The sequence below is a fragment of the Harpia harpyja genome, chromosome 7, assembly GCF_026419915.1.
Source record: "Harpia harpyja isolate bHarHar1 chromosome 7, bHarHar1 primary haplotype, whole genome shotgun sequence".
Taxonomy (NCBI): Eukaryota; Metazoa; Chordata; class Aves; order Accipitriformes; family Accipitridae; genus Harpia; species Harpia harpyja.
The window spans coordinates 5,607,838-5,633,821 of NC_068946.1; the positions used below are offsets into that span (position 1 = coordinate 5,607,838).

A 25,984-nucleotide genomic window follows, 5' to 3' on the forward strand; every position below is an offset into this window, starting at 1 on the left:
GTTACAGCAAAAGTCAGGGGAAATCTAATTGCTTGAGCCTTCTGAAACTAAGCTCAAGACTTCAAAAAGTATCTTGTGATGTCAGGGAATACCCAAAAAGACTTGGTACGAGGTGATTTCCCCCCCCCCAGCTTTTCTGTCTGTGATTGTTTCTGTGGTATGTTGGGACACTACTGCTGAAATCAGACTGTTAACTAGAAGGAAGACCTTCCAGTAGGATCTCCTCTTTTTCATTCCAGTCTAATTTCGGGAGAGTGAACTTGGTAACACAGGTTTAGGGTTTTTTGTGTACATGGAATTTAGGATTATTTTTCCCCACTGTTTTGTTTAATTTTTATCCTGTTGGCAATTTAATCCAAATGTTGGATTGAGTTGCAAAGCCTTTGGTAAGGATTTCTCAGGCCGCTATGCTTCTGGAGCCTTAGTTTGTATATTATGTCCTGGCATTCAGCAGACAGCAGTAAGATGTTAGTTAAATTATAAACACAGTGACTGTACAATTACACCACATCTTGCATTCTGAAAATACCAAGGCATTCAATATGTGTATGAAGGATGTATGAGCTCTGCATTAGAATGGTTTCAGTTATTGCTGCAGTGAAATCATTAACAGAATGACTAACTGTAGTGGTAGTAGGGGTTTTTTTAATATAAATTGGGCAATTTTTAAGCTGAATGCGAGAAGTCGAGAGGTTTAATAGAGAGACTATAGGAAAGAAAATGTGTATGATTTCATGGTTACCAAGTACTGTTTTAATAGAGCTATGTTTTACATGGATTAGTTTTAACTGAATAACTGAAAACAAATTCTGTCTGCTAAAGGGATTGCTGCTGTTAGAAGTTATGTTACTTAACATGCTGAGCTACCAGATGCTTAGTGATAACCTTTCCCTGATTTATTGGATGGACTGTAAAGCTTGCACAGTAGGTTTGTACAGCTTGATTATTAAAATGTAGATTATTTTACAGTTTAAAGGAAATTCCAGTTTTGGCGCAGTTTGTAGTTTTATACATGTTTTTAAAAAGCTGCATTTAAGGAAACAAATACTCTTATTTTTCAGTTTAAGATCTGGGGCCTATAAATTGGTCTGCATTTAAATCCACCCTGACTGTGCACAGACTTTTCTTTGAGGAATAGCAGCAGTAGACCATCCACGTAATTGCTATTTTTTTTTTAATTTCATTTACATAAAGTGAATATATCTTGTCTTAATTCCCTTCTGTAAAATGAGGATTTTGCTTTTAATTAGCTTTGCCAAGCTGTTATGTAGAGAAGAATTCTGTTGAGATAACAAGTCTGAGATTGAGAGTCAGGCGGTCTGTTTTCACTTTTGTATTTAATTCTCTCTTGCCTCAACGATGGTTTTGTTTTTGTGGATTTAGTTTTCGTGTTTACAATATCAGTGTTTTCTTCCCCCCCCGAGGCTGTGCTACTTAATGAAATGGCATATTTTACTGTAAGGGAATTGAAACAAACTGAGCTGAAATTAAATGATCTTTAATGTGGAAATTTTAAAAGGAAAAGTTGATTTAATATATTGCCTCCTGTCTTGTTTGTTCTCCTTCCTTAGAATATATAAAGTGATTGTCTGTAGCCCTATCTATCAGTTAAGGTCTCATCTCTGCAGTGAGAGGATCTTAGCTTCCATGGGTTGGCTAGTGTTAACAGAGTTGGTGAAATTTCTACTGTTTTGAATGCTGTATACAGAGACTGCAGAAACTGTGCAGAGGTCGCATCATGGCGCGGAAGTGTTGTGATATCCTGAGTGTCTGAACAGTTTTGATGTCAGGTGCAGCTTAAAGGCTGTTCGTTTTTGGTGTTGCAATGCGAGAACAAGATTTATTGATTCCCATTAGTCATGCACCTCCTTGCTGTCTTTCAGATACTTGTTCATATAATAAGATAATTGATTCTTTAGTCATGTTACAGTACAGCTGAACGTCGAGTTGGACAAGCTGTTAAATGGAGAGCTCTTTGTAGATTACAGAGATGTTCTTAATTATTAAGCCATGTGTGTGATGGGATGGAGTCTTCAGAAAATTGACAGAGGAAGTCAAGAGTTCATGAATTACTTGATTGTGCACAAGTGAAGAACTGTACCTAATGCTTTGTTTCTTCTTTTTGTGTGTTTTAAAGTGTGGGAGGCTCTGGCAGCTCAAGTGTTTCTGATTCCTGCAGTGACCACTTCACCATTGAAAATTGTAAGGAGACAGAGATGCTGAACTACCTCATTGAGTGTTTTGACAGAGTTGGAATAGAGGAGAGAAAAGCACCAAAGGTATGTTTCAGATGAGTGAAGTTTTATCAGTGCTGTCACAGACGCTCCTCTAATTGTTTAGTGGAGAAAGTTGGTGAAAATTGATAGTTGTTTCTTGATGGCTTTGTTGCAGAAATAAATTTATAGAATTTATAAGGTCCCTCTGACTCTTACTAATTCATAATATTTGAATCACGTATATGTTTTTACATCTCTAAAATAAGCACTGTGTTAGAAACTGTCCTTCCCCTTTTGATCTACTGCATTTTATCCATGTTTATTCCATGCAAAACATACATTTGTGAGACCAGTTCCCTATCAGTGTTCTATATTCTGCTTTAAGCTTTTGCTTTTGGGGAAGAACCAAACACTTTTTATATATAATCTGAAAGGTTTTTAGCTGGAGTAGTGCTAATCTTAGTTTGCATATTACATTCAAACTGCATGAATAAAGAAATTTATCATATTTCTTGTCTCTTCTGTCTCTGAATACTTCTAGTTTGTATTAAAATAACTTTATTTTTATCAGATGTGTAGCCAGCCAACAGTTAGCCAGTTACTGAGCAACATCCGATCACAGTGCATTTCACATGCTGCTTTGGTGCTACAGGGATCCTTAACACAACCAAGGTAAATACAGCTGATGTTGATCATGGAAGTTCGACTGTTCTGGGATTCTTGTTTTTTTTCTTCTGAGGATTAGGTAAGAAAACTAAGATCAGTTGTTGGAGCAGCATACGTTTACGTGCCAGAGGTATAGTTTATTGTTTTACCATTGGAGGCTATTGTTCCTGCTGATATGTTGGTGGAGAGCAGTTTAAGTGTTTTCTAATTGTGTTTGGGTAAAATCATCCAGGTTGATTCGAGCAGTTTAAATGGGGGATCTGAGTTAACCAAGCTGTTTTTTCCCTTACCTCACACATAAACTGTTTTACTTGCAGACTGTTGGGGTACTAGTCCTGTGAAAGTCAGTAACCAGTAGAGCTGCATCTAAGAAACAGTCTTATCAAAATGTGTAGCAAAAACTGCTGAACTGGCATAGCACCTGTTTATTTCAGAGTTTACCACAACAGATTTGGTAATGTAAATATGTGTGTAGACATTCTACACTAAATCACAACTCTGAGATTGCAAGTGCAGTTGTTTCAATGGCATTTGTTTATTAGCAGCCTGTTTAGCTGGGACAGTAAAAAGGTTTTTAAAATAGGCTGTGTGACTTTTACTAAAATCTAATTCTGTATTTGTGTTTCCAAACAATACTTCTTTAAATAATCTTTAAAAGCGCACCCGTTCTCCACTCTGCTTTGAGAATAGCTTTGTCTTTACGTGAACCAATGTTGACATTAAAATAAGTTTTATGTATGTAATAAGGAAAAAAAGATACTTTTTCAAAAATCCTAAGGAGCAATAGTAATGACTATATCAATTCAGTAAAGACTAATGTTATGTTCTTTTCTTAATATGGAAAAACAAACATCAAAAAGTATTGTCCTTTCACTAGTTGAGCTTAAGAAAGTTTTTTTTCATTAGAGAGGAGTAGAAGGGAGAATCAATTACTATGCAGAAGCTGTTATTTTCTTCCAGCCTCATTAAACTCAAGTGTGATGTTGGCAACAGCATCTGTTTCAGAATAGCCTTTCCACTAGTAACTTGAGAAGACAAGGTTAGTTACTTCTGAAAGGAGTAGGTGTGTCTACATGTTGATAAGCTGCTTTCTGGCACATCCTTAGATGTGATTACTCTGACATTTTTGCAAGCTCTACTGCAAATACTACTGCAAATAATCAGTAGTTTTGGATATTTTTATTTTTTTTAAATACAAATAAAGGTCATTGCAGCAGCAGTCTCTGCTGGTACCATATATGCTGTGTAGGAATCTCCCATTTGGCTTCATCCAAGAATTGGTGAGAACAACTTATCAGGATGAAGAGGTGTTCAAGCAGGTAAGGCATAGGTAAAAATTAAATAATTATATCATATGATTTTACTATTTGCAATATCCCAGACAGTGGATTTCCAGAGGTTTATTCTTCATCTTGGTTCTATACGTATTGCTTCAGGGCCTAGCAACCTGTTAAGCAATTGGAGTTTGGTTTTGTTCGTTTTTAACTCATTAAGCATTTTGTGAAAAAGACTGGCTTTCATTATTTGCTTGTTCTAATTATTAGAAGTGCATTTGTTAATAAGCAGCTCCCATTTATGTAATGTTCAAGTAAACTACACAGAATATGAAGGCATATATTACGGGATTGATCTGGGGTTTTCATCCTTCTATGCTTCTGTACAAATATCTGAAAAATGTATGTGTAAGACAGCAATCTTCTGTAATTGTACTCATTCTGTCTTGCAATCTTTACCCTTCTTTGCAATTGTAATAGTTTGCATCTAAGGTGCTAAGAGCATTTTACAAATCCTAGTCCATTAAGTCTTCATACTTTACAGAGGAGATGACTGAGAAACAGTAGATGGTTTATTCTGTGTGTCAGAGTAGTTCACTGATGATAAAAAAACTGGAACTGGCGGGCTTAATAATTAAGACACAAAACTAGCAAACTTCCTCTAGCCCGTATAATGTTAAAGCAGGTCAGTAAGGTTGTAATTGTCTCTGATTAGTGCTCCTGTAGTATTATGCGACTTAGCTGTAAAGGGGCCTTCAGAATGGCATTTGATCCTTCCAATTTTGAAGAAAATGACATTAGCTATTTTTTGTGTGTAGTGCAAGTACCTTTTAGTAATTTATATCTCTGTCTGGACACCTTTTAGTAGAGGTTCATGCAGTTGAAAGTACATTGAAGACTGTCAAAAAGTGGTTAGGGAAAGTGTTAAAGCTCACCTAACCTGGACAAGAGAACCATTCCTCTAGCTGAAGCAGACGACAACCTCTTTATAGTCCTTTTCTGTAATATGGTTTAATAATACTTTTTGTCTCTTCATAGAAGCAACACAGTATACTTCAATTTAAAATTCAGTGGGACCTCTTGTTGTTATTGTTGCAAAATTACTATAAGAGTTTATTTTGTGAGGGTATAGTTGTCAGAGCTGTGTGATTGGGACTTACTAATTGGGTATAATTACTTTTGATTAATAAGTTCCTGTCATGTCACTTCCTTTCTCATAACAATCCTTGACTGCTGCTTATTATCTTTACTCCTACCACAGTTACAACTTAGCAGCACAAAACCCACATGCAAAATTGAAGCTAGATTATTACCCCAAGTGTGTAGGCAAATTTTTACCCATTTGGGCAATCACGTTGTTGGAGACCTTGTAGTCTAGTTTGTGTACATAATATACATGCTTGCACAGGTGCATACAGTATTTACAGTGATCCTGTATGAAATGTGTGTATGCTTCCCCATGTGGTTTCCACATGCAGAGAACTTGATGGAACGACACCTGATTTTTGTCAGTGTGATGACATTACCCTTTGTCAGCTTCAGCGTGTAACTGTTAGCTTTGGGTGCAAATCTAGGTGTACCTGTCTTTGGGGTTTTTTGGTTTGCAAAGTAAATGTTTGGAAACAAGTTAGAATGTGACCAGGAAAAATACATACAAGTGCTTGGAAAGAAGCTTTTATGGATAAGTCGTTATGCCCAGGCATCGAATCAATACATCACTTACACTATATCAAGCAAGTTGTTTTTTAGCTTTGAATAATCTCTTAAGCATTCAGGCTTAACTGATACAAATTTAAAGAAAAAGATCTTAGTTATTCGTTTGTGTAAGTTGCAGTATTTGAAGAATGAACAGGCATTTCATGCTGTGCACAGCAATAGTGTCATTTGATTGCTTCCTATTCTTGAATAAAGTGATCTACTTCTGTTTTTACAGATCTTTATTCCCATCTTACAAGGCCTGGCTGTAGCTTCCAAAGAGTGCTCCCTTGATAGTGACAATTTTAAATACCCCCTTATGGTAAGCACTGTTCATTTCTAGAAGCAGTTTCTTTTTGATTACTGATAACTTATGCAGATTCTATACAAGATAATGTACTTCAACATTTTTGGGATTTCTTTGGTTAGTGGATTACTATTAAACTCTATGTTGGAAGCCTAATGTGGTATGAGATGTGTAAAAGACCATTAAAAATCTAGTTGAGTTTGAGACCAGTAATATCTTAAGCTTAATGTACAGTGTTTGTATAGTGGGCTATTCAAATGTTTATATGTATTGCTTTATATAAGCTTACTCAAATTTATGGATTTCATGATGCATACGAGTTATAATACTGTGGATAGTTACAAAATCCTGCTAAGCTCCTCCCAGTTTATGTCTGGGAAATAAGGCCCAATATCCATACTAATGTTTGTTGGGCTCACTTTTATATGTGGGAAACTAAAATCTATTGCATTAAACCCAAAATTATTTGAATTGGTGACTGTTTACTGTAGGAAAACATCATAATATTCCCTGGCTGAGAAGTTTGGGGTTTTATTTTTAGGTTTTCTGAAGTGCACAGTTTAGTCCCAGATCTGTTTCCCTCCTACTGCTTTTATTGACAAAACCAAAAAAGTCTTTTGAAAAGCATTCTTGGTCGCAAAAGAGCAAGCTAAATTCTTGGCTATGTTGAGCATTGTCAGCCAACACCTTCAGATTTTAGGATCTTCAGCATATGATGCCAAATAAGGCTGTAATGTCTCAGGTTTAATTTGTACTTCAGGAAGTTAGCTGGACTGGGGTGCTGCAAATCAAATTGACTAAGCAACTCTGGTACTTTTGCAAAAATAACAACTTTTGCTGGTTTTGTGTTTTCCTGCTCTTCTGATATTCTCCCCAGTTTAAATTACAAACTGTTGCAAATTTGGCTGTGGGCTACAAGTAAGGACTACTTGAAAATGGTATTCCACTTTGACCGCCCCTAGTTGGCACAGTGTGCAACAAAAGCATGGAATAGTAGTTACTAGCTATAGTGTAATTGAAGAATGAGAACGAATAATACAGGAGAAGCGGCATATGTGAAAGCCTACAGTATTTTTGTGTTTTCAGAATCGTCTGCTATAACTGCTTTCTTTTTTCTGTGCTGCAGTTGACAGTGAGTTAGAGATCTTGGATAGGATTCTTTGTTTCTGGCTTCTGTGTTCATCTGACATTTTTCCACTCTGATTCAAAAGACAAAGGCCTTGGTGTATGTATAGAACAATTGCTCTATTTATTATTGTTTCTGACTTTTATGTGGCAGTTCAGGAGTCCAGCAAAGGCATTGTTATGTTCTGAACAAATAAACAATTTGCACAGCTAATTTTTTAAATAAGTGCAATAATTTATTATCCTGTGAGACGTTAGCTTTTTTGAGTCAACTTGGAACAGACGTAAAAGCTAAAATGGAAGCAGGGTGTGATCTAGCTCTTTTTGGACCTCTTCACCATTGTCGAAGATGGACATTTTTCCACTGATGAAGGGAAGAAGGTTTGGCTCTTTCAGCAGTTTACCATGTTAAGCTTGTTATTTGCAGACAGGTTAAGAATTACACACAGAAGTAATTTTTCTTGGGATTTCTTTATAGGCACTATGTGAACTTTGTGAAATCAAGTTTGGGAAAACACACCCTATGTGCAGTTTGGTAAGTATATCCAGGCCGGTTTTTTTTCTTTTCAAGTTAGAAGGACCACGTAACTTATTTTTTCGTTGGTATCATATGATCCACATTGATAATGTTCTTCAGAACTCTAAACAGGGGCTACTGTAGTATCTCATGCTAAACAATAGTTTAAAGTGAAGTGGTAAAGCGAGGCTTTTTCCCTGAGAATTTAGAAAAACAAGGACAAACAGGACTTGCTTTGATTGCTGAAATACTGAGATGTTTCCATCTAGCTGTCAGCATGACTGAATGTTGAAGAATCAAGGGCATGTGGCAAACACTGAAAGGTGATGGGGCAGCTAAAGTAGTATGGCTGACATGGCAGCTTTGGTTAACTTGCTATTTCTCCTGTTTTCTAGGTTGTCTCTTTGCCCTTGTGGTTGCCTAAATCTTTAAGCACAGGTGCAGGAAGAGAGCTGCAAAGACTTTCCTATCTTGGAGCCTTCTTCAGTCTCTCTGTCTTTGCTGAAGATGATGTAAGTGTTACAGAAGGATGTTGATAGTAGCATGGTGGGGGGTTTTGTTTGGGTTTTTTTGTTTTTGTGTTGTTTTTTTTCCTCTCCCCAATATGTTTGATACATTTGCCAATATTTGTTCTACTTTCAGAGCAAAGTAGTTGAAAAGTACTTCTCAGGGCCTGCCATTACTCTTGAAAACACCCGGGTTGTTAGCCAGTCTTTGCAACATTACCTGGAATTAGCAAGGGTAAGTGTTCACATGTTAAAAACAAACAAAACATTGTGGGTTTTTTGGTCTTGATATAGATGAAGAATGCAATCTAAAAAAATCTAGCTTCTGTGTTAAACAACAAATCTGTTAGGATATGGGTGAAGGGGATTAGGAAAAAAAAAAAATTTGAGTGCTACAAATATTTCTCTAAGGCTGTAAGCCAATTCAGAAAATAGAACAGTTAGTCATGGATTATAATTCATGTTAAAGGATGAGTAAAAAAATACATACTGTATTAGTAGTGTGTGTGTTGAACTAGTCTTGTACATATATCTTTTCTGTAACTGATGTCATAACTAATATATGCATATAAAGTTGACAATAAGACCATAATAGAAGTTGTAGTTAGCTTTGTGGAATTTGTAGAACAGAAATATGGACCAACAGAAAGCAGGAATGTGATGTTGAGAAGTATGTGCAACCTGACAGAATGTTTACTTGAAATTCCAGCAAGAGCTGTTCAAGATTCTACATAGTATATTACTGAATGGTGAAACTCGAGAAGCAGCTCTCAATTACATGGCAGCTATTGTCAATGCCAACATGAAAAAGGCACAAATGCAGGTAAATAAAGGGGAATGCTCTTCCTGTGATTTGTGGACCTAGTCAATGCACAAATAGCACTAGGTGGCTCATGCAATGGTGGCTCTTGAATGGAGGACAAAAGAATTTTGAATGCCTACTACAACAGGCAAGAAGCCCTGTCATAAGTCTTTATCTCTTTCAATACATTTCCCATTTCTGAAATTATTCTGTTTTACCTATTTAATCAGTTTATGTTACTTCCTCTCTTAGGACTCGCATGTCGCTTCATTAACAGGGATTCTATATTAGATGTTTAAAGCTTTGTACTGCCCTCCCCCTGCCCCATGCCCCATCTATGGGGGCTTCATTCTAATTGGCTATGTTTTAAAAACTTATTTCCCAGCTGGTAGGTTGCTAGGCTTTGTTTGTGTGGTTTCTGTAGAAGAAGTAATGCAGATATGAACGGGCACGGTTCCAGTGAAACAACAGGGATGTTATTTTGCCATTGTTTAATTAATGCATTGCACTCATTTCCTGTGATAAAATCTGTGCATGAATCCTGAACAACTGAAGTTTGCATCATTGTTGTCTTCAAGTCCTCTTTTCAAAAGCAAACATTTGGAACCATTACTAGGACTATTTCTGTGAAATTCCAGTGAAGAAGTAATAGAAACTTTACGCTTAAGATAAAAGTTATGAATTGAAGCTCAGCGACTATTTGAAACTCTTCTGTTGCTGTCTATATCTGTGGCAAGCCATTCTTGAAATAGGTCCTTTTAAGACCTTTTAATTTCTTAGGTTGTCTTCTACTTCTTTTTATATGTTTGTTTAACGTTCTTGAGAATGGCTGCTCGAACCATAAAGAAAGATAATATGTAAGCTAGTGACCTTCCTGTTATCACAAAGGTCTCCTTACAGATCTGCGTTCTTCATCATTTCTCCCTCTTCTTGAACTTGCGTAATTCATTTATGTTGAATACTGTTAAAGCAGCAGAAAATACTCTTGTTATTCTAAGCTTATGTCTTCAACTACTTACTTTCTTACCCCACAGACAGATGATCGTTTGGTATCTACAGATGGCTTTATGCTCAACTTCTTATGGGTACTACAGCAACTTAGTACGAAGATAAAGCTGGAAACGGTTGATCCCATGTACATATTTCATCCCAGGTGTCGTATTGACCTTCCAACAGATGAGACAAGAGTGAAAGCAACAATGGAGGATGTTACAGCCTGGATTGCTGAACTTTGTGAGTATTCTTATTGAGATACGTTAAGCATTTACTATGCCTTGTGTTTTTGATACTGGAGATACATGGAAGTACTTGATTCCAGCAAATAATTTCCCTGTTCCTATATGCTTTCTTTTGTTGCTGTCCGCTCTTATTCTTTTAAAGAAAGTTGACTTCAAGGTCTCACCCCTAGGTAAGGCAGTTCGTTTTTAATTTAATCACCTATACTGCTTTTTTGTTTGTTTGTTTTCTAGACAGGGATCCGTCTCCGTTTTCTGAGCCGAAATTCCCAACAGAATGTTTCTTCCTAACCCTGCATGCCCATCATCTCTCAATCCTGCCAAGCTGCCGTCGGTACATACGTAGACTGCGTGCCATCAGGGAACTCAACAGGTTAGAAGTTGTTAATTATCTAGTGCATCTGAGAGTCCTAGGATCCTAGCAATGTCCTCTTCTCACCATGATGGCAAGTCCAATAAACTTAATGGAGATTAGAGTGACAATTTGGGTAAAACTGTTACTGAGTAAAGATCGTCTTTAACTGTTTGTTAACCTGCTGCTTTTGGCCCTTCTGGATTTTTGATGTTGAGGGACTGTGGCTTGAATGAGGATTTCAGATAATAGTGGGATGGAGGATATTGGTTACACAAGGCAGCTCAAATTGGTGAGAAGACCATTCTATTTAAAAGATAATTGAATTATCTTCAGAGCATTTTAGGATTCATGACATTACTTAACACTGTTATTATAACTTAATCTGTGGTGTGGTTGATGGTGTGTGGGCATCAGTGCCCCGGGCTCTTTGACATAGCTGCAGGAGTGCATATAAAGTTACGTGTCTGATAATCAAGTCATTGTAGATGACTTGTGATTTCAGAAACAAGATCTTGTTAGTTGTGCCTAAGCTGTTTTGTATGTCCCAGAAGAAACTTAGCTTTTTTGCCTTGACTTCTGAGGTGGGATAACTTGTCTTACTCTCGGGGCACGGGGACGAAAGCCTTCAGCAGTAAACTCTTAATATTGTTGATGTACGTGTAATTCAGCATGTGGTTTACTATTCTAAAAATTATAAATAAAAGTTATGTTGTTGACTTGAAGATACTGCTGTTTTCCATTTCTCTTGGCATAAATTCAAATAGACTTTTATAGTTGCTAAACCTCTAAGAATACTCTGTTAAAATTAGGACAGATTTCTGTATCATCAGTATTTTCCATTGTTTATAATTGCACTCACTGCGTTTTGGTAAATGTTCCTTGGCAGTAATACCATGAGTTCATTACAGGATTTTTGGACTGCGTTTGTAGTGATTTCATTTTTAGTTTTTAAAGCATGTGCAGGCCAAGAACCTGGGAAGCTGCAGAGCGTGGAGTAGAAGTCAGTATATCTTAAAGAAAAAAGTATTTTCATATAAACAGCCTGTGGATTACTTGTAAATAAGCCATACATTTGGCTGGAAAAAGGAATTGCTGCTTTTCCCTTATTTAGAATTGCTGTGAAGGAGTTGCTTATGCAGCAATCTCCATCTAACGGTGCAGAGTGAAGAGCTCTTGGCTTCTACTGACATCAATAGCAGCTTAGTGTTCAGCATTTTCCGTGAATTGCTTAGTTGCTTGCAGCACTGGGCAACGTAATTAGATGTTGTTAATAAAGAAATTACACTGGATATTTTTCAGCTGTAGGCAGAGATTGATGTGGAAAAGAATTTGCGTTTGGAGGAGGGATGAAAAGGGACCATGTTCATATAGTTCAGTGTATTGAGTTTTGTTCTAATTAGCTGCCCTTCCTAAAGATTAAGATATGGGAATGCGTAGGATTTTTTTAATGTAAATGGTGTGTGTAATGTACACTTAAGTTCTCTATTCTGTGGGGTAGAGTGAGAAGATGAGTAAGGGAGGGGAGGTAATGTCAATCATCTTGATTTACTGGTCCTTATGCTGACAGGGAGACTATAGACTATTCATGTATTATACTCCTCTGCAAACCTGAATTTTAGAGGGAGTGGAGCATGAGAAGGGTAGAACAAAACTGCAAAAAATCATTTACAACAGTAGAAAGTGGGAAGGTACACAGGATGCAGACTTGTACCTTTCTTGGGAGAGGGAAGTTGTTCATAACAAGTCCTGCTGTTAGCCACAGTTTTTTTCCTTAGCTGATTTTGTTTTCCATTTTCCTTTCTCATATTAACAGATGAGATGTCTAAATATCTTGTTTTTAAGTGGACCAGGACCAGCCCTCCTTTGTGTTGGGGTTAATTTTGGGGCTAATTTTAATGACACCCTTTTAAGCTTTCTTTAGAGTGACTGTAGACTTCAGTGTGAAAAAGAAAAAAGGCAAATACTTTTTTTTTTTTTTTTTTTAATACAGTGGATAAAATTAGTTTGTCAGGCAGGATAGATCCCTTCTGCGTTTCATCCCTTTTTTTTTTTTTGGTACTGTTCAGATTTGTCTGACAGGCATGTATGTTGGAGCTAGTGTATGTAGTTTGAATGCACACTGTGCAGATGTTCAGTCTGCATTTACAAAAGCAATTTTTTTTTCTTGTTATGATGATGGGTAACTTCTAGGAAAATTATTAGATTTTTCCCCACTTTTTTTCTCTATTTCCTCAGTATTTTGCAGATAAGTAGGTTAAATGCCTTATAGATGGCAGTACATATCCCCTCTGTCGTGATAACCAATTGTTGCATATGGTTTTTAGGACTGTTGAAGATTTGAAAAACAATGAAAGTCAATGGAAGGATTCTCCTCTGGCTACCAGGCATCGAGAAATGCTGAAACGTTGCAAGACACAGCTTAAGGTTTGTAAGTGATTCAGTTACTAACTAAATGCCTTTGTCAACCTGTATGTCTGTTTATTTTGTGTCCTAATGTTTAAATGCAACTTCCCACTGATGCTTCTTGAAAACCGTGGTTTTGATCTATGAACCATGTGACTACTGCACTAGGTGGTGGTCATGATACAATATACCGTTAACAGTGAATTTAAAATTCAAAGTAACATCAAGATTAACTTAAGCAGTATTCTGCAGAAAGAAGAAAATACTATTTTTATTGGAGAGAGAACAAGCAAGGGGATTGTGATTTGTTCAGGGGTAGTTGTGTGTGCACAGTCCATGCCCAAGATGGAATTGGAACTCTCGAGTCCCTAATCTCATGTAGAATTCTTGCAAAGATGAGTATGCTGGGGTCATCTCTTTGGAAGGTCAGTCCTGCTTAGGTCTTCCTAGTATAAATTGACATAAATGTTCTAAGCTGTATCACCAAAATGACTTTAATTGCACATTTTCCCACTTTGATACCTCTGTTATTTCTTCCATTTTTCCCGTAAAGCTTGTAAAAGGCTTCTCTGTCCCTGCAACTCTGAATTATGTGTGTGTTTTTCTTGATATGTTGGGGCTTAAGTGCCCTGTTTTCTTCAAATAAGAGCATATTTTAAGAAGAGACCATTGTATAATTGTCATAATTCACAGATATATTGATTAGCTTGGATAAGCTTGGCCTGCCTTTTACGTTGTCTTGCCCTGGATTAGTTTTTGTATGCATATTCTGCAGAAACTGGTGAGGTGCAAGGCTTGTGCAGATGCTGGTTTGCTGGACGAAAACTTTCTCAGGAGATGTCTGAATTTCTATGGCATGGTGATTCAGCTGATGCTTCGCATTCTTGACCCTGCCTATCCCAAGTGAGTGTCAGGATTATCCGCGTAAATTGTATCAAAGATATTTCAGATCATGTTAGATTGTTTACTGAATATAGCAGTTCTAGAATTTTTTTTTTTTTACAGTGTTTGCATTCTTTTGTGATTGTTACTTTGTCAGTGACATATATTCTTGCCTGGAATATATGTCTTGTTTATAGTTTAAGGTTCAGTTGGGGGGGAAGCAACCCTTGGGTGTGTTTAGTACACTTGAAGTATTGACATGGATTTTTAAAAAGTCAGTTTCAGCACTCTTGTAAAGTGTTCCCGTAGGGGAATTCCATAAGAGAGCTGGTGACGCTTTCTACTTAACCCTGCTATTTTACTGTCCCGCTTGTTGTCTCTTTTATTCTACAGCATAAAATTGCCTTTAACTCCTGAAGTTCCGAAGGTATTTGCAGCATTGCCAGAGTTTTACGTGGAAGATGTTGCTGAATTTTTATTTTTTATTGTACAGTAAGTAAAGTTATATCTAAAGGAAATTTGTACTACCATTTACCCCTGTAACAGGTGGTGCGCACATAAATTTAGGGTGTGAAAGTAGTTTCCTAGCTATTCTGTAGTTCTGTTTTTTTAACAATGTCCATAAGATTATGGCATTGGCAGGCATTGCTGCAGATACAGTGCCTAGATGAGCTCCAGAGTCCCTTCTAACCTAAGTTTTTCTCGTAAGAAACCTGAAGGGTTTTTGGTTCTCTCCCCCCAGTAATTTTTTTTTTATGGTTTGGAGTGAGACCTTTTGATCTCATGATATGTGAAATCATCACTACAATAATATTTTTAAAAAGTCATAGCTTAAGTAGAAAATTCCCCCATTTATAAATTTGCTGGGAAAAAAATGCATTTGTGTAGTTTTAGCAGTTTAGACAGGCATGAATAAATAGCTTAGATGTAATCCTGGAGTTCTGAAGCTGGTCACTTTTTTCCTGAAAACATGCCTTCCAATTCAGGCTTTGCTGGTTGTATTATGAGGCAATGTTTGCTTTTGCCTTCCTGAGGTGCTGTTGTACTTCATAGTAAATTTGCTATTATGCACAACAAAAGAATATGATAGTGTTTCAGGCTAAAATTCAGCTTCCAGTGAACAGCTGGGAAGATCTTTTGGAAGAGTAAGAATCAGTTGCTGTAGAGAAAGATGAGAAATTATGATAAAATGACTAAACTTTTGCAGTTGCTACTGAGTGATCTGAACTTACTTGATGTATATGATAAATCTTCTGTAGACAATACGGGGCTGGGGTTTTTCATGTTGTTTTCCTTATCTCCCTCTTTTCAGATATGCTCCTCAGGTGCTTTATGAGCCCTGTACTCAGGACATAGTGATGTTCCTTGTTGTGATGCTGTGCAACCAGAACTACATCCGAAATCCTTATTTAGTAGCCAAGCTGGTGGAAGTGATGTTCATGACAAATCCAGCTGTTCAGCCCCGGACACAAAAGTTCTTTGAAATGATTGAGAATCATCCTCTCTCTACTAAATTGTTAGTGCCCTCCTTGATGAAGTTTTACACAGGTAAGTGCTTCATCTATAGTTCACTGAGTGTACAGTAAGCAATGAGTATTACAAGGCAAAAAGTTGCATTAGTTGTAACCTTTTAAAACAAACCCCCCCAAAACAGGTAGATCTTGGGTCTGTTGTAAAGATGAGGCTTTGTTGCTCAGGAATCATGGGAAACAGCATTAGATGGAACCTTGAGAATTCTAGTCCTTCCACAAGCTGCTGTGCACTGACAACTCTACCACTGTAGATTGATGTGACAATTGTTTTTGTGGTGTTTAGATTACAAACTGGAAGGTTTTTGTTTGCTTTGTAAGGCAGTATTAGGGTTTTAAAAGTACTGACTGTAGTTTTGCTAGTCCTGTAGATCTGGATGCTTCAGAAGGGTTTTGCACCCATAGAAACAACTATTTTTGCAGTGTTCCCAGAGTTTTCTTAGTGAAATTTTAGACTGGGACAAAGCAGAGTAGAGTTGAATAGAATAAAGTTTTGTTTTCTGAGGGTTTTTCTTCAGAAATTAGGTTGGTTCTGGATTAGAAAATGGACAGTGCTTTGTCTTTTACTGGGGATTAATATGGAGACTTCTGAATGGGAATTGAATTTCATCTCTTAAAGCTTGGCGCTTGAAGCTCAACACATTGGGGACAGTAGGGGAGAGAGTAGTGTGTTGCAGGTGAATTCTGGAGGGGAAGGAGTTTTGATTTCAGTTCTGGGATCTGTTTTCTTTTTCAGATGTTGAACATACTGGAGCCACTAGTGAATTCTATGACAAGTTTACGATCCGCTACCACATCAGCACCATTTTCAAAAGCCTCTGGCAGAATATAGCTCACCATGGTACATTTATGGAAGAGTTCAAGTGAGTAAGAAATTGTGTATAATACTGCTTACTGTCATGCAAGCTGCTCAGGCAGTGACCTGAGGAAGTCATTACCATTGGGAATGGGCAATGCTGCTTTCCATTGTATTTTAAATGGCAACCCCTTCCAGTAGAACTGCAGTGTTTCTAAACTGAGCTCTGGACACCACAATCAGCTTGGCTTGGGGAATGGGATCATTATTCGAAATATACAGTGCAGAAGGAGTGTTGCTGGGGTTGCAGTCTGGTCTGCACACCCATCTACTCTGCTGTGATAACTGTGTTTCAATGTTTTCAGCTCTGGGAAGCAGTTTGTTCGCTACATCAACATGCTGATAAATGACACAACTTTCTTGCTGGATGAGAGTCTGGAGTCCCTAAAACGTATCCATGAAGTGCAAGAGGAGATGAAGAATAAAGAACAGTGGGACCTGCTGCCCAGGGTGAACAGAGCTGTTTTTCAAAGTGCCCTTTACTTAATTTTTTAATACAAGACCATTAAAAAAACCTTTTTAATAAGGGGCAGCACCAAACAACTGCTTGTGAGAAGCAGTTCTCAATGCTTTTTCTTGCTGCTGGTATGGCCGTGGTCACTCTGGATGACATTCTGCAAAATCCATCATTCTGCGTAGTTATGTTGTGGCTGGCAAGGAGTGGTGTGTGAAGTGGAAATAGTATAAAGTTCTAAATTACTGTGCACTTAATTCTAAGTGGAGAAACTGCAACTTTAACCTTCTTGAAGGAGGTTTTCGAAGATGCTTGCCAGTTGAATTGACTTCAAGGGATAGAAGCTTTTATTTTGTTAATGCATTGATTCTGGGTAAATTCAATGCAGGCAATTAGAGTCCTATATCTCAGACGTTAGCCTGATTAAACAATAATTGTCTGTGTTGACCCACCAATGTCAGGTATTTCTATTTTAAGGTTCTTAATTTAAAGAAAAAAAAAGTTTGAAAGCTATAAAAATCTTGTTTGTTGAACTTATTCTGGTTTGTTCTTCTGAAGCCTTTCTTCCTGTTTGTACCTACTAGCAAGGTAAACCCATTACTGTAGTGACAAAATGAGCTGGTACATCACCCACAGATTGTTCCAGTGTGGAGTGTTTATTAATTATGTTGGCACATAAATTAGAGAGAACCTCACTTGACTCTTGGATCCCAAGCTGGTTTTGAAGTATTGGCATTTGGATGGAAAGGAGGCATAACCCAGTTCTGCAGCTGTGAGGAGCAGTTACAGGATGTAAACAGACTCAATAACCGTGGAGTCTTGTGATACCATTTGCATTCCTTTTTTAGTGTTGCAGAATTCTGGAAAATTGGTGCAGACTTTAGTATTGGGTAGTAAAAGTGAGCTGTACCTTAAATTAAAAAATGTCACATCTGGATTTGAACTGCAGTCTGTTGTCTGTCTAGATCATGTTAGCATTATGGCTGTTAAGGTTTTGATGGGTGATGATGTAGGAAATTCTCTGGACTTCTAACCACTGAATGTTTATTTTCTAGGATCAGCAACAGGCTCGGCAATCACAGCTAGCTCAGGATGAGCGTGTGTCTCGTTCATATCTTGCCCTGGCAACAGAAACTGTTGATATGTTCCATATCCTTACCAAGCAGGTTCAAAAGCCTTTTCTCAGACCTGTAAGTCCTGCTCAGATTTAACTTGGTTTCTAGCTTCTTTAACATCTCTGCTGTTGGACAATAACCTGGAAATGTTTGGTAGCCCGTTGTCTCCATTCTCCTCCCCTTTTTCCAACTCATTGAAATCTAATTGCTGTTGAAGTTATTTGATGTTAAGTGCATTACCTGAGTCACTGAGATGGTGTGATCCTTCGAGACAGAAGCTGTTTGCATTTTTTTTTTTTTTTTAATGGAAAGCATGCATGAAGAAAAGACACTTCCTGTGAGTCTACAAAATGATAATTTTATTAGTTCCTGATCTTGTTGTATGCAAATCTAGTGGTAATCTTCTTTATCACTGCCTTCATGCTGTAATCTGGGTTTTACTTTGGTCTTTTAGGAACTTGGACCGCGATTGGCTGCTATGTTGAACTTTAACTTACAGCAACTGTGTGGCCCCAAGTGCCGTGACCTGAAAGTTGAAAACCCTGAGAAATATGGGTTTGAACCAAAGAAGCTGTTGGACCAACTGACTGACATCTATCTACAGCTAGATTGTGCTCGCTTTGCTAAAGCAATTGCTGATGATCAGGTGAGCTCCAAAAAGATGAGAGGGGGAAGCACGAAAGCACTGCGGACAAACAGGACTTTGCAGAATACTCTAGAAGAGTTTCATCTTGCTTGTATACTGCCACCCAGTTTCCGTCATATATGCTTGCAATTTGTTTTCTTTCAGCAGATCATCTCTGTTCATATTCTGTCTGGCCTTTATAGATGGGTATATTTTGAAAGTGTTTTGCAAACCTATGGACACACATAAGTATCTATAGCACTTCACACACATAGGAATTTTCCTGAGCATTAGTTGCTTATTAGCTTACAGCCTCATTGTAAATTAGCATAAGTACTTTGTCCTAATTTTCTAAGTGGGAAAACTGAAGAGTTTTGACTCCCTCCCTGCTTCCTCATCAAGAACACATGGAACAGGCAGAGCTGGGACTGAGAATAAGAACCTCATTTAACAATCCAAAATTCATTCTCTAGACTAACAGTTTCCAAATTTTTTTCCCTTTTGTATCACTTTATTAAATGGCTGTGTAATAAACTGACAGAACACAGCATATGTGAGACAATTAAAGACACCTTTGAATTCCTCATGGTAGTCTTCAGAGCAGAATGTTAATTCTTAAGGTAGATAAGCTATCGCTCATCTCTGTGTTCTTGTAAAGTTCTCAGACTATTGAATCGCATCTCTCCATGCCTGTCTCTTGCAATACAGTTTTCAAAATGTTTTCAAAAATATTCTCAATGGCTGCTTGAAATTCTAGTGGAAGCTGGTTTACAATGCATGAAGCTGTATTTGCATGTCTAGTGAAGCAGAGGTATCAGAGTAACTCATGATCTTTCTTCTGTAATTATTTAAGTTCTGATAATTGCAGATAATATCAGTAACACTTCTGAAACAGACCTTATGCATTTGCATGTGTATAATGAGCATGTAGTGGGTTTTTTTTATGCTGTTCAGTATATATTAAAGTGAGAATGTTATGCATCTTTCATTCATCGATGCTAGCCACAGCAAAATGCACAGCAATGACATAGGGATTAAAAAAGAAAGAAGCCTGCTGGTGTGGGAACTGGAATGAAGCTTAATTAACAAAGTGGCCCTTCATAAAAAAAAAGCGGGGGGGGTGACTAGTATCTTGGAAACTGTCAATGACAGGAAAGAAACACCAAGGAAATGCACAGTTGGTTAATGGCTACTGGTATTAGAAGAAAAAAACAAAACAAAACAAACAAAAAGTTGCTTGATCATGGCAGGGTCTCTCTAAAGCATTTTGATACATCTCCCATTTGCTAATCCTGGCACGTATTTGAAGGAATCTGAAAACGTTTATAAAGCCCTGGGCATATTGCCATAGTTCTGTTCTCTTCTGTGGACTAGAAAGGAGTTTGGGTGGGCACTGTGTGTCCTAAGTAGTGAATGGTATTTCTTGGTGCGATGTAGCGTAGATGAAAGAAGTAGGGCTGTGTTGAACATTTTAAAATCCCCAAGGAAAACAGAAATCTGTGAGACTTAGTGTGTTTTGTTCTGTCATTTAATTCAACCTTGCGCTGCAGTGTAAATAACAATTTTTATTAAAAGGCTTATATCAAAACATGGCTTTGTGAACTTAAAAGAAAATGGTGTCTTCAGAACATAAGCAGCTTTCAAAAGTCTTTGCCTAACTTTATTTTTTTACATGAAAGCAATGCTTGTTTCAGTTGAAACTATACGATATACATTTGGTCTCTCTGAATGTTGTACTCTGTAGCTGTACAGTTCTTACTGCACTGGTTGGCAAGTTTCCAGCAAGTATTAGCTCCCTCTGAGTTGCCTTACTATTTTTGCAACATCATGGGATGGGTTTTTTGTTTGTTTCTGTTTTGGTTAGGAGAAGGAATCACTTCTTTGCCAGTACTGCCTTGCACATTATCAGAGAAGTTAAGAAATCAAAAAAACTTCATTTTGTACTGTTTTTTCAGCCAAGACTTGTGAGAACAAGAATACAGACAGGAGCAGCAAGACAGATGTTTTGTCTAAGGAACAATCATAATTATAGTCAGCCTCTCTGAGTGTCTTATTCATTTTGATTAGGTGATGTTGCCTTTTGTTTTGTTTTGTTCTGAACAGTTCTACAGTAGTGATGACTGCTAAAAAAAGCACAGGTCTACCCCAAAGTCAACATTTTGGTGCTAGATGAAATGTAATCTACATACTACTTTTATGTTTGGCATAATGTTGAGGTTTCATTGATCCTTTCTTCTGAAGTTTTAAAAATGCATTAAAAGATCTTTAGAATTTTTATGGCATGTTAGGGATACTGCAACTCAGCAAAGTTATCCTTTATGCTTTGCTTGTAGAGGTCCTACAGTAAAGAGCTCTTTGAGGAGGTTATCTCAAAGATGAAAAAGGCTGGAATCAAGTCAACCATAGCAATAGAGAAATTCAAACTGCTGGCAGAGAAAGTGGAGGAAATTGTTGCCAAGAATGCCCGTGCAGAAATCGATTACAGTGATGCTCCGGATGAATTCAGAGGTGAGTTTTCTAAATACTGACTTTTTAGGAGAAGAGGGATTTGTTTTGTTACTTTGATTCTAAATATGAGTATATATTAATAGAAACTGTGTATTGTTTATGAAGCCTTACATCCTGCTCTGTTTCAGTTAAATAGTTAAGTAAATAGAGAGGTAAGAGTAAATAGAGAGGTAAGAGTTTCTTTCTTTGTTTTTTTCCCTGGGATTGTACTGTCCAGTCCTATCCATGTTTTGATTACATGTACAGTAAAAAAAAAAAAACAAACCAACAAAAAACCCAAAACCTGAAAATAGGGTGAAAATAGCTAATGCTTAGACCCAATTCAGAAAGGGAAAAGCAGTATAAAGGCTAAAGTCCACCGTTCATTTTAACCATTTTCTGTAACTTCAGCAGTATACCTGACTGGGGACCCTGAATATCAGTTCTGCACTGTGGTTTTGTGTACAGATAGAATTTGTGGCTATTGTCTTCAGTTTTAATGATGAGACACTTGTGCCCTCAGATCCACTTATGGACACTCTGATGACTGATCCTGTGAGGTTGCCATCTGGAACTATTATGGACAGGTCAATCATCCTGAGGCATCTGTTGAACTCTTCCACTGATCCTTTCAATCGTCAGACGCTGACAGAAAATATGCTGGAACCAGGTATCTGTTTAGCAGTTAGTAATGGAACTGTTGACTGGGGGACGCAATTTGTGTGCAGTTTGTTCCGCATACTTTCAGAAGATAGCGTACTTTCAGAAGATAGCGTAGTGGCCTGTTACTGAGATGTAACGGTTCTTTCATCTCAACTTGCCTAGAGAAGTTCATTCCTTCTGCTTTCCTTTTTTCTGGGAAATAAACTCCACACCCTTGCCTTCATTAACTACCAGGCTAAAGGATATTATTATGGTAGGTAAATGAGTCATTTACTCAAAGCTGTGAAGAAAATACCTTGATAGAGAAGAAAATAGTAGTAGGTATTCCTGATCAAGTTTCTAGAAAAGAAAACACTATTGGTCATGAGGAGCTTTTTCACAGTAGTATTACCAAGTAATTTAACTGCAAGTTAACCATTCTTTCTTCTCTTCTTTACACTATTAGTGCCAGAACTTAAAGAGCAAATCCAAGCCTGGATGAGAGACAAGCAGAATGCTGACCATTAAAAATTCCCTTGCAGTGCACGCCAACACCAATGGGAAGAACAGGGCGTGGGCTGTTCTGGTAATAGTGGAGCAGATACACTTTGAAAGCTATTGATGGGATTAGCACGCCCACTGGCACTGACTTGCAGTAGTGACCAGAAGCATGTCGACGAGGAGAAAAGCGGCTTAATTCTTGTACATATATTTAAGTGATAACGATGGTCAATAACATGGAGGACAAGCTAGGAAGTTGCTTATGTTACAAAACTGTCCTTCAGTATGTCACATTTTGGAGTTTTTACAGCTGAATTATTTTAGAAAAGATGAATGGATCAGGGCAGCATCCCTTCAACCTTATTTTTTACAGCCAGATATCCGTTAATTTGATTGTGGTTAGAACCTTGGACATTTTGCTGCTAAAGTAACTTTTTCCTCTTTCCCTCCCTTTTTCCTCTTCCACCCATCAAACCTGCACTGCTGTCTTTTTTTTTTTTTGTAATGCAAAAAAAAAAAAAAATCCCTGTGAAAATCAAAATCATTCCCCTGCCCTCAAAAGAACATATTCTGTGCGATAACTGTGCCTGCAACAAAGTGTTAATCTTGGGATCGTATTTTTATATTGCACATATTTGCATATTTGGTTTTTAATTGGTGTTAGACACAAGGATAATTTCAAAAAAGCAAAGATTTCACACATGGATTTTAATTTCTGTTCTTTGAAATGTCCCTTTTCTTTATGTTGATTTAGATGCTCTGGTATTTTTGAAAAGCCTTGAGATAGAAGTATGTTAAAACAGCTGCCATGAATGAGATGCTTGGGAATACCAGGATTTCAGTGACTTTTTAAAAAATAAAATCCGTTCTTTTAATGCTGCAGATATGATATATGCTAAATGACAGTTCTGAGCCAGTAGAGCTTGTCTGCAGAGAGCAGATCCTTTTATTCTTGGAGGCTGCAGTTTGGGGCAGGGGTCATTTTTTTTATGTTGCGTACCAATTTGTATCCATGGCTTGGCCTTACCAAAGCAGAAAGGGTGCAGGAAATATATAATTACATTTTTAAAAAAAAAATAAAAAAAAATACTCACAAACATTTTTGTATTACTGCCCCCTGCATATGATACTTGAATTTCCTTTTTAAAAAGGATTTGAAACCACAGTGTTTTAAAATTAAGTCTGAAAAAAGGTTGTTTTTCTTTTATTTGTTTTTCGCTGTGTCTTCTGTTCAATTCCTGACTCTCTTGAACTACAATAAATGATACACACTCGCACGAAATGTTTCCTTTGTCTTTCCTTTTAAGTGTGTCAGTAGAAGTATAAAAAATACAAAGGATTGGGTGGCTTTGTTCAGGTTTGCTAATAGTGATTTCGGATCTGGAGATAACTTAGTAAAATATGTGAAAAATTTCTGTGCACACAGATACCAGTAACACTTCAAACTAAGGAATGTTCCCAAGTGGGTGACTCTCATACCTATTCATAGCTACATGACAGTTGGTGACAGCCTCCAGGGGAACTTTTGGTAGGGTTATATATAATCCAGTGCTGACCTTTGAGATATTCAAGTAATTCTAAATTAAAATGTGAAGATGTAGTGGGTTTGGGTTTTTTGTTGTGTGGGGTTTTGTTTTTTTTTTAGTTTAGTTTGGTTTTGTTGGTGTTCCCCCTGCCCCTCCCCACAGTGTGTGTGTGTGTGTGTGTTTTTCCCAAGGGTGGGAGGAAGATTCCGAAGTTTGTGTCTGCATGGGCTGTTGGCACAGAGAAGCTTGTTTGTTGACTGGTTTTATTGTTCCTTAACTTTCACTCCTTCCACAAATTCAAATCCCCCTTTTCTTCCCTCTTCAAAAGTCACAGAACAGTCTCAAAGTCTGCTATGCTTTTTATCTGCAAGCTGTCATTCAGCATCCAAATCCATCATGGTTTCTGACCATGTTATAAGGGTATGCAGTGAGCTATAGCTTTCAAGGTGTGTTTTCTTTTTTAGTAAAGAGGTAATTATTTTCTACATAAAGAAAAACTCTTACATGTTCTACTGTCACTTCATTATTAAGGGTTATAGCACAAAATCTCTAGAAACATCCCAGAATTTATACTTTTATTTGATGGAGGACAACTGTTCAGCAGTGTATTACTTGTTTTTACTGGAGGGTGATTAAACTGCTATGGTTTCTTTCACATTATGGCTTTTTTCTGTAAGTTAACATCATATAGCTTTTAGTTTTATTGACAGACTATGAATGTGTTGGAAAGATGGAAGAAATGCTTTCTTCTAATTTTCTTCAGCTATTACAAATTAGACACACCACCACTTTTTGTGAATAAGGATGCTGTGGAAACAATGAGCAGCCTTACAAAATGAGAAGAGCACAAGCAGAAATAATCCATCCTTAAATTAAAAAAAGCTAGTTGCTTAAGTGTATCCTGTACAGGGCTTGAGGTCTGCTATTCTCTAATAGTTCTTGATATTTTACATTTGAAGTGTTATAACTAATATCAGAGAGGGTTGTGAATTTAAATGTTTTACCAGAAAATCTGTATGGAACTAACTCTTTTTAATGCAAGTCTAAAATGAAAATCACCCCCCCGCCCTTTTTTTTTTTTTTATTTATTCCATTGTACCAACTGAAAGGCTTGTCTGAACAAATTCGGGATGTTTCTCTTAACATCCTGATTTCTTCCTTGTCTGTCAGGAGGAAATAGAAATATTTACATTTGGTATAGGGGGTATTAATCAAGACAGTGCCCTTCATAATCTGAATTTATATTTATTCTGCCATCGTATCAGACTTTGACCTGAGGAATATAAATAGCAAAGTGCATTACTGAACTGTTTTGTCTAATTATGGGATCCATTTATCACTTGAAAATGTATCAATGCAGATATTACAGAAGACATGAAGGCTAACATTAAGTGGCTAGAACAATTTTGTCTGGAGAACTGAAATACTTGATACTAAAGGTGTGAATTTAAACAAATGCTCTCCCAAATTCAGCATTCATGGGCAGAATAATGAAATGTATTTTAATACGAGCAACAGAAAGTGCCATTATATTGCTGTCTTCTCGGTACAAAAGTGAATCAAAACCCTGCCTTTCAGTGGATAGTGGACATTTGAGTAACTGAAAAGGAAAGCTGAAGTTGGTATTGGATGAAGAATAAATCTCCCGTAAAAGCATATCAGTTGTGTGACAATTCTTAGTTTAATTCATTTAATTCTACCTGCAGTTTTTCGTGATTTTTCCCATCCCCCTACTACCAAGTCATTTACCTTTTTCAGTGCAACTGTAACCTTACTAGGATACAGAGACTTTATATTAGAGAGCACAGAAACTATCAATTGATCAAATTACCTTTGACATTTACATGTATCTGCAGAATCTGAATAGCTTTGAGCTATAAATTGCTCATCCCAGGAATGGCTAACTTACATAAACATTGCAAAATATGCTTTTCTTAGAAAATTTGAAGTTACAAGATTGTATCACTGGTCTCTACTTACCCTCTAGCTGTGTGACTAGAGAAATTACTAGGGCAAGTTCTGATGTTACAGCAATACAATTCAGTACAATTGATTCTATTATATCACAATTTACACTTATGTAATAGCACAATTTACATCTCTGTCAACTATTCCCTGCTGGCAGCAAGGACAGCCCGATGCTGTTAATAGCAGGATGACAATGCTGCTTTAGCCAGCAACAGATTGACTCTAACAATCCCCAGGAGCATTGCACTACAAAGTAGCTGTCTTCATTATCACTTAGCTTAACCTACCCTCTTTACTG

General features: G+C 37.2%; 1 protein-coding gene across 4 annotated transcripts in view; it reads left to right on the top strand.

The window, feature by feature from the left end:
• Positions 1–23,474, top strand: part of UBE4B (ubiquitination factor E4B) — a 41,985-nt gene extending 18,511 nt beyond the window's left edge. For all 4 annotated transcript variants that reach the window (XM_052791674.1, XM_052791675.1, XM_052791678.1 and 1 more), the window contains 21 exons: positions 2,138–2,279; positions 2,788–2,888; positions 4,087–4,201; positions 6,090–6,173; positions 7,762–7,818; positions 8,196–8,312; positions 8,443–8,541; positions 9,016–9,129; positions 10,143–10,341; positions 10,578–10,716; positions 13,023–13,122; positions 13,877–14,004; positions 14,377–14,475; positions 15,296–15,531; positions 16,249–16,375; positions 16,674–16,818; positions 17,878–18,012; positions 18,392–18,583; positions 20,896–21,070; positions 21,573–21,719; positions 22,158–23,474. In XM_052791674.1, coding sequence (XP_052647634.1) covers positions 2,138–2,279; positions 2,788–2,888; positions 4,087–4,201; positions 6,090–6,173; positions 7,762–7,818; positions 8,196–8,312; positions 8,443–8,541; positions 9,016–9,129; positions 10,143–10,341; positions 10,578–10,716; positions 13,023–13,122; positions 13,877–14,004; positions 14,377–14,475; positions 15,296–15,531; positions 16,249–16,375; positions 16,674–16,818; positions 17,878–18,012; positions 18,392–18,583; positions 20,896–21,070; positions 21,573–21,719; positions 22,158–22,219 — 2,713 coding nt within the window. In that variant the 3' untranslated portion in view covers positions 22,220–23,474. The remainder of the gene's footprint in view (positions 1–2,137; positions 2,280–2,787; positions 2,889–4,086; positions 4,202–6,089; positions 6,174–7,761; positions 7,819–8,195; positions 8,313–8,442; positions 8,542–9,015; positions 9,130–10,142; positions 10,342–10,577; positions 10,717–13,022; positions 13,123–13,876; positions 14,005–14,376; positions 14,476–15,295; positions 15,532–16,248; positions 16,376–16,673; positions 16,819–17,877; positions 18,013–18,391; positions 18,584–20,895; positions 21,071–21,572; positions 21,720–22,157) is intronic.
• Positions 23,475–25,984: the final 2,510 nt, after the last annotated feature.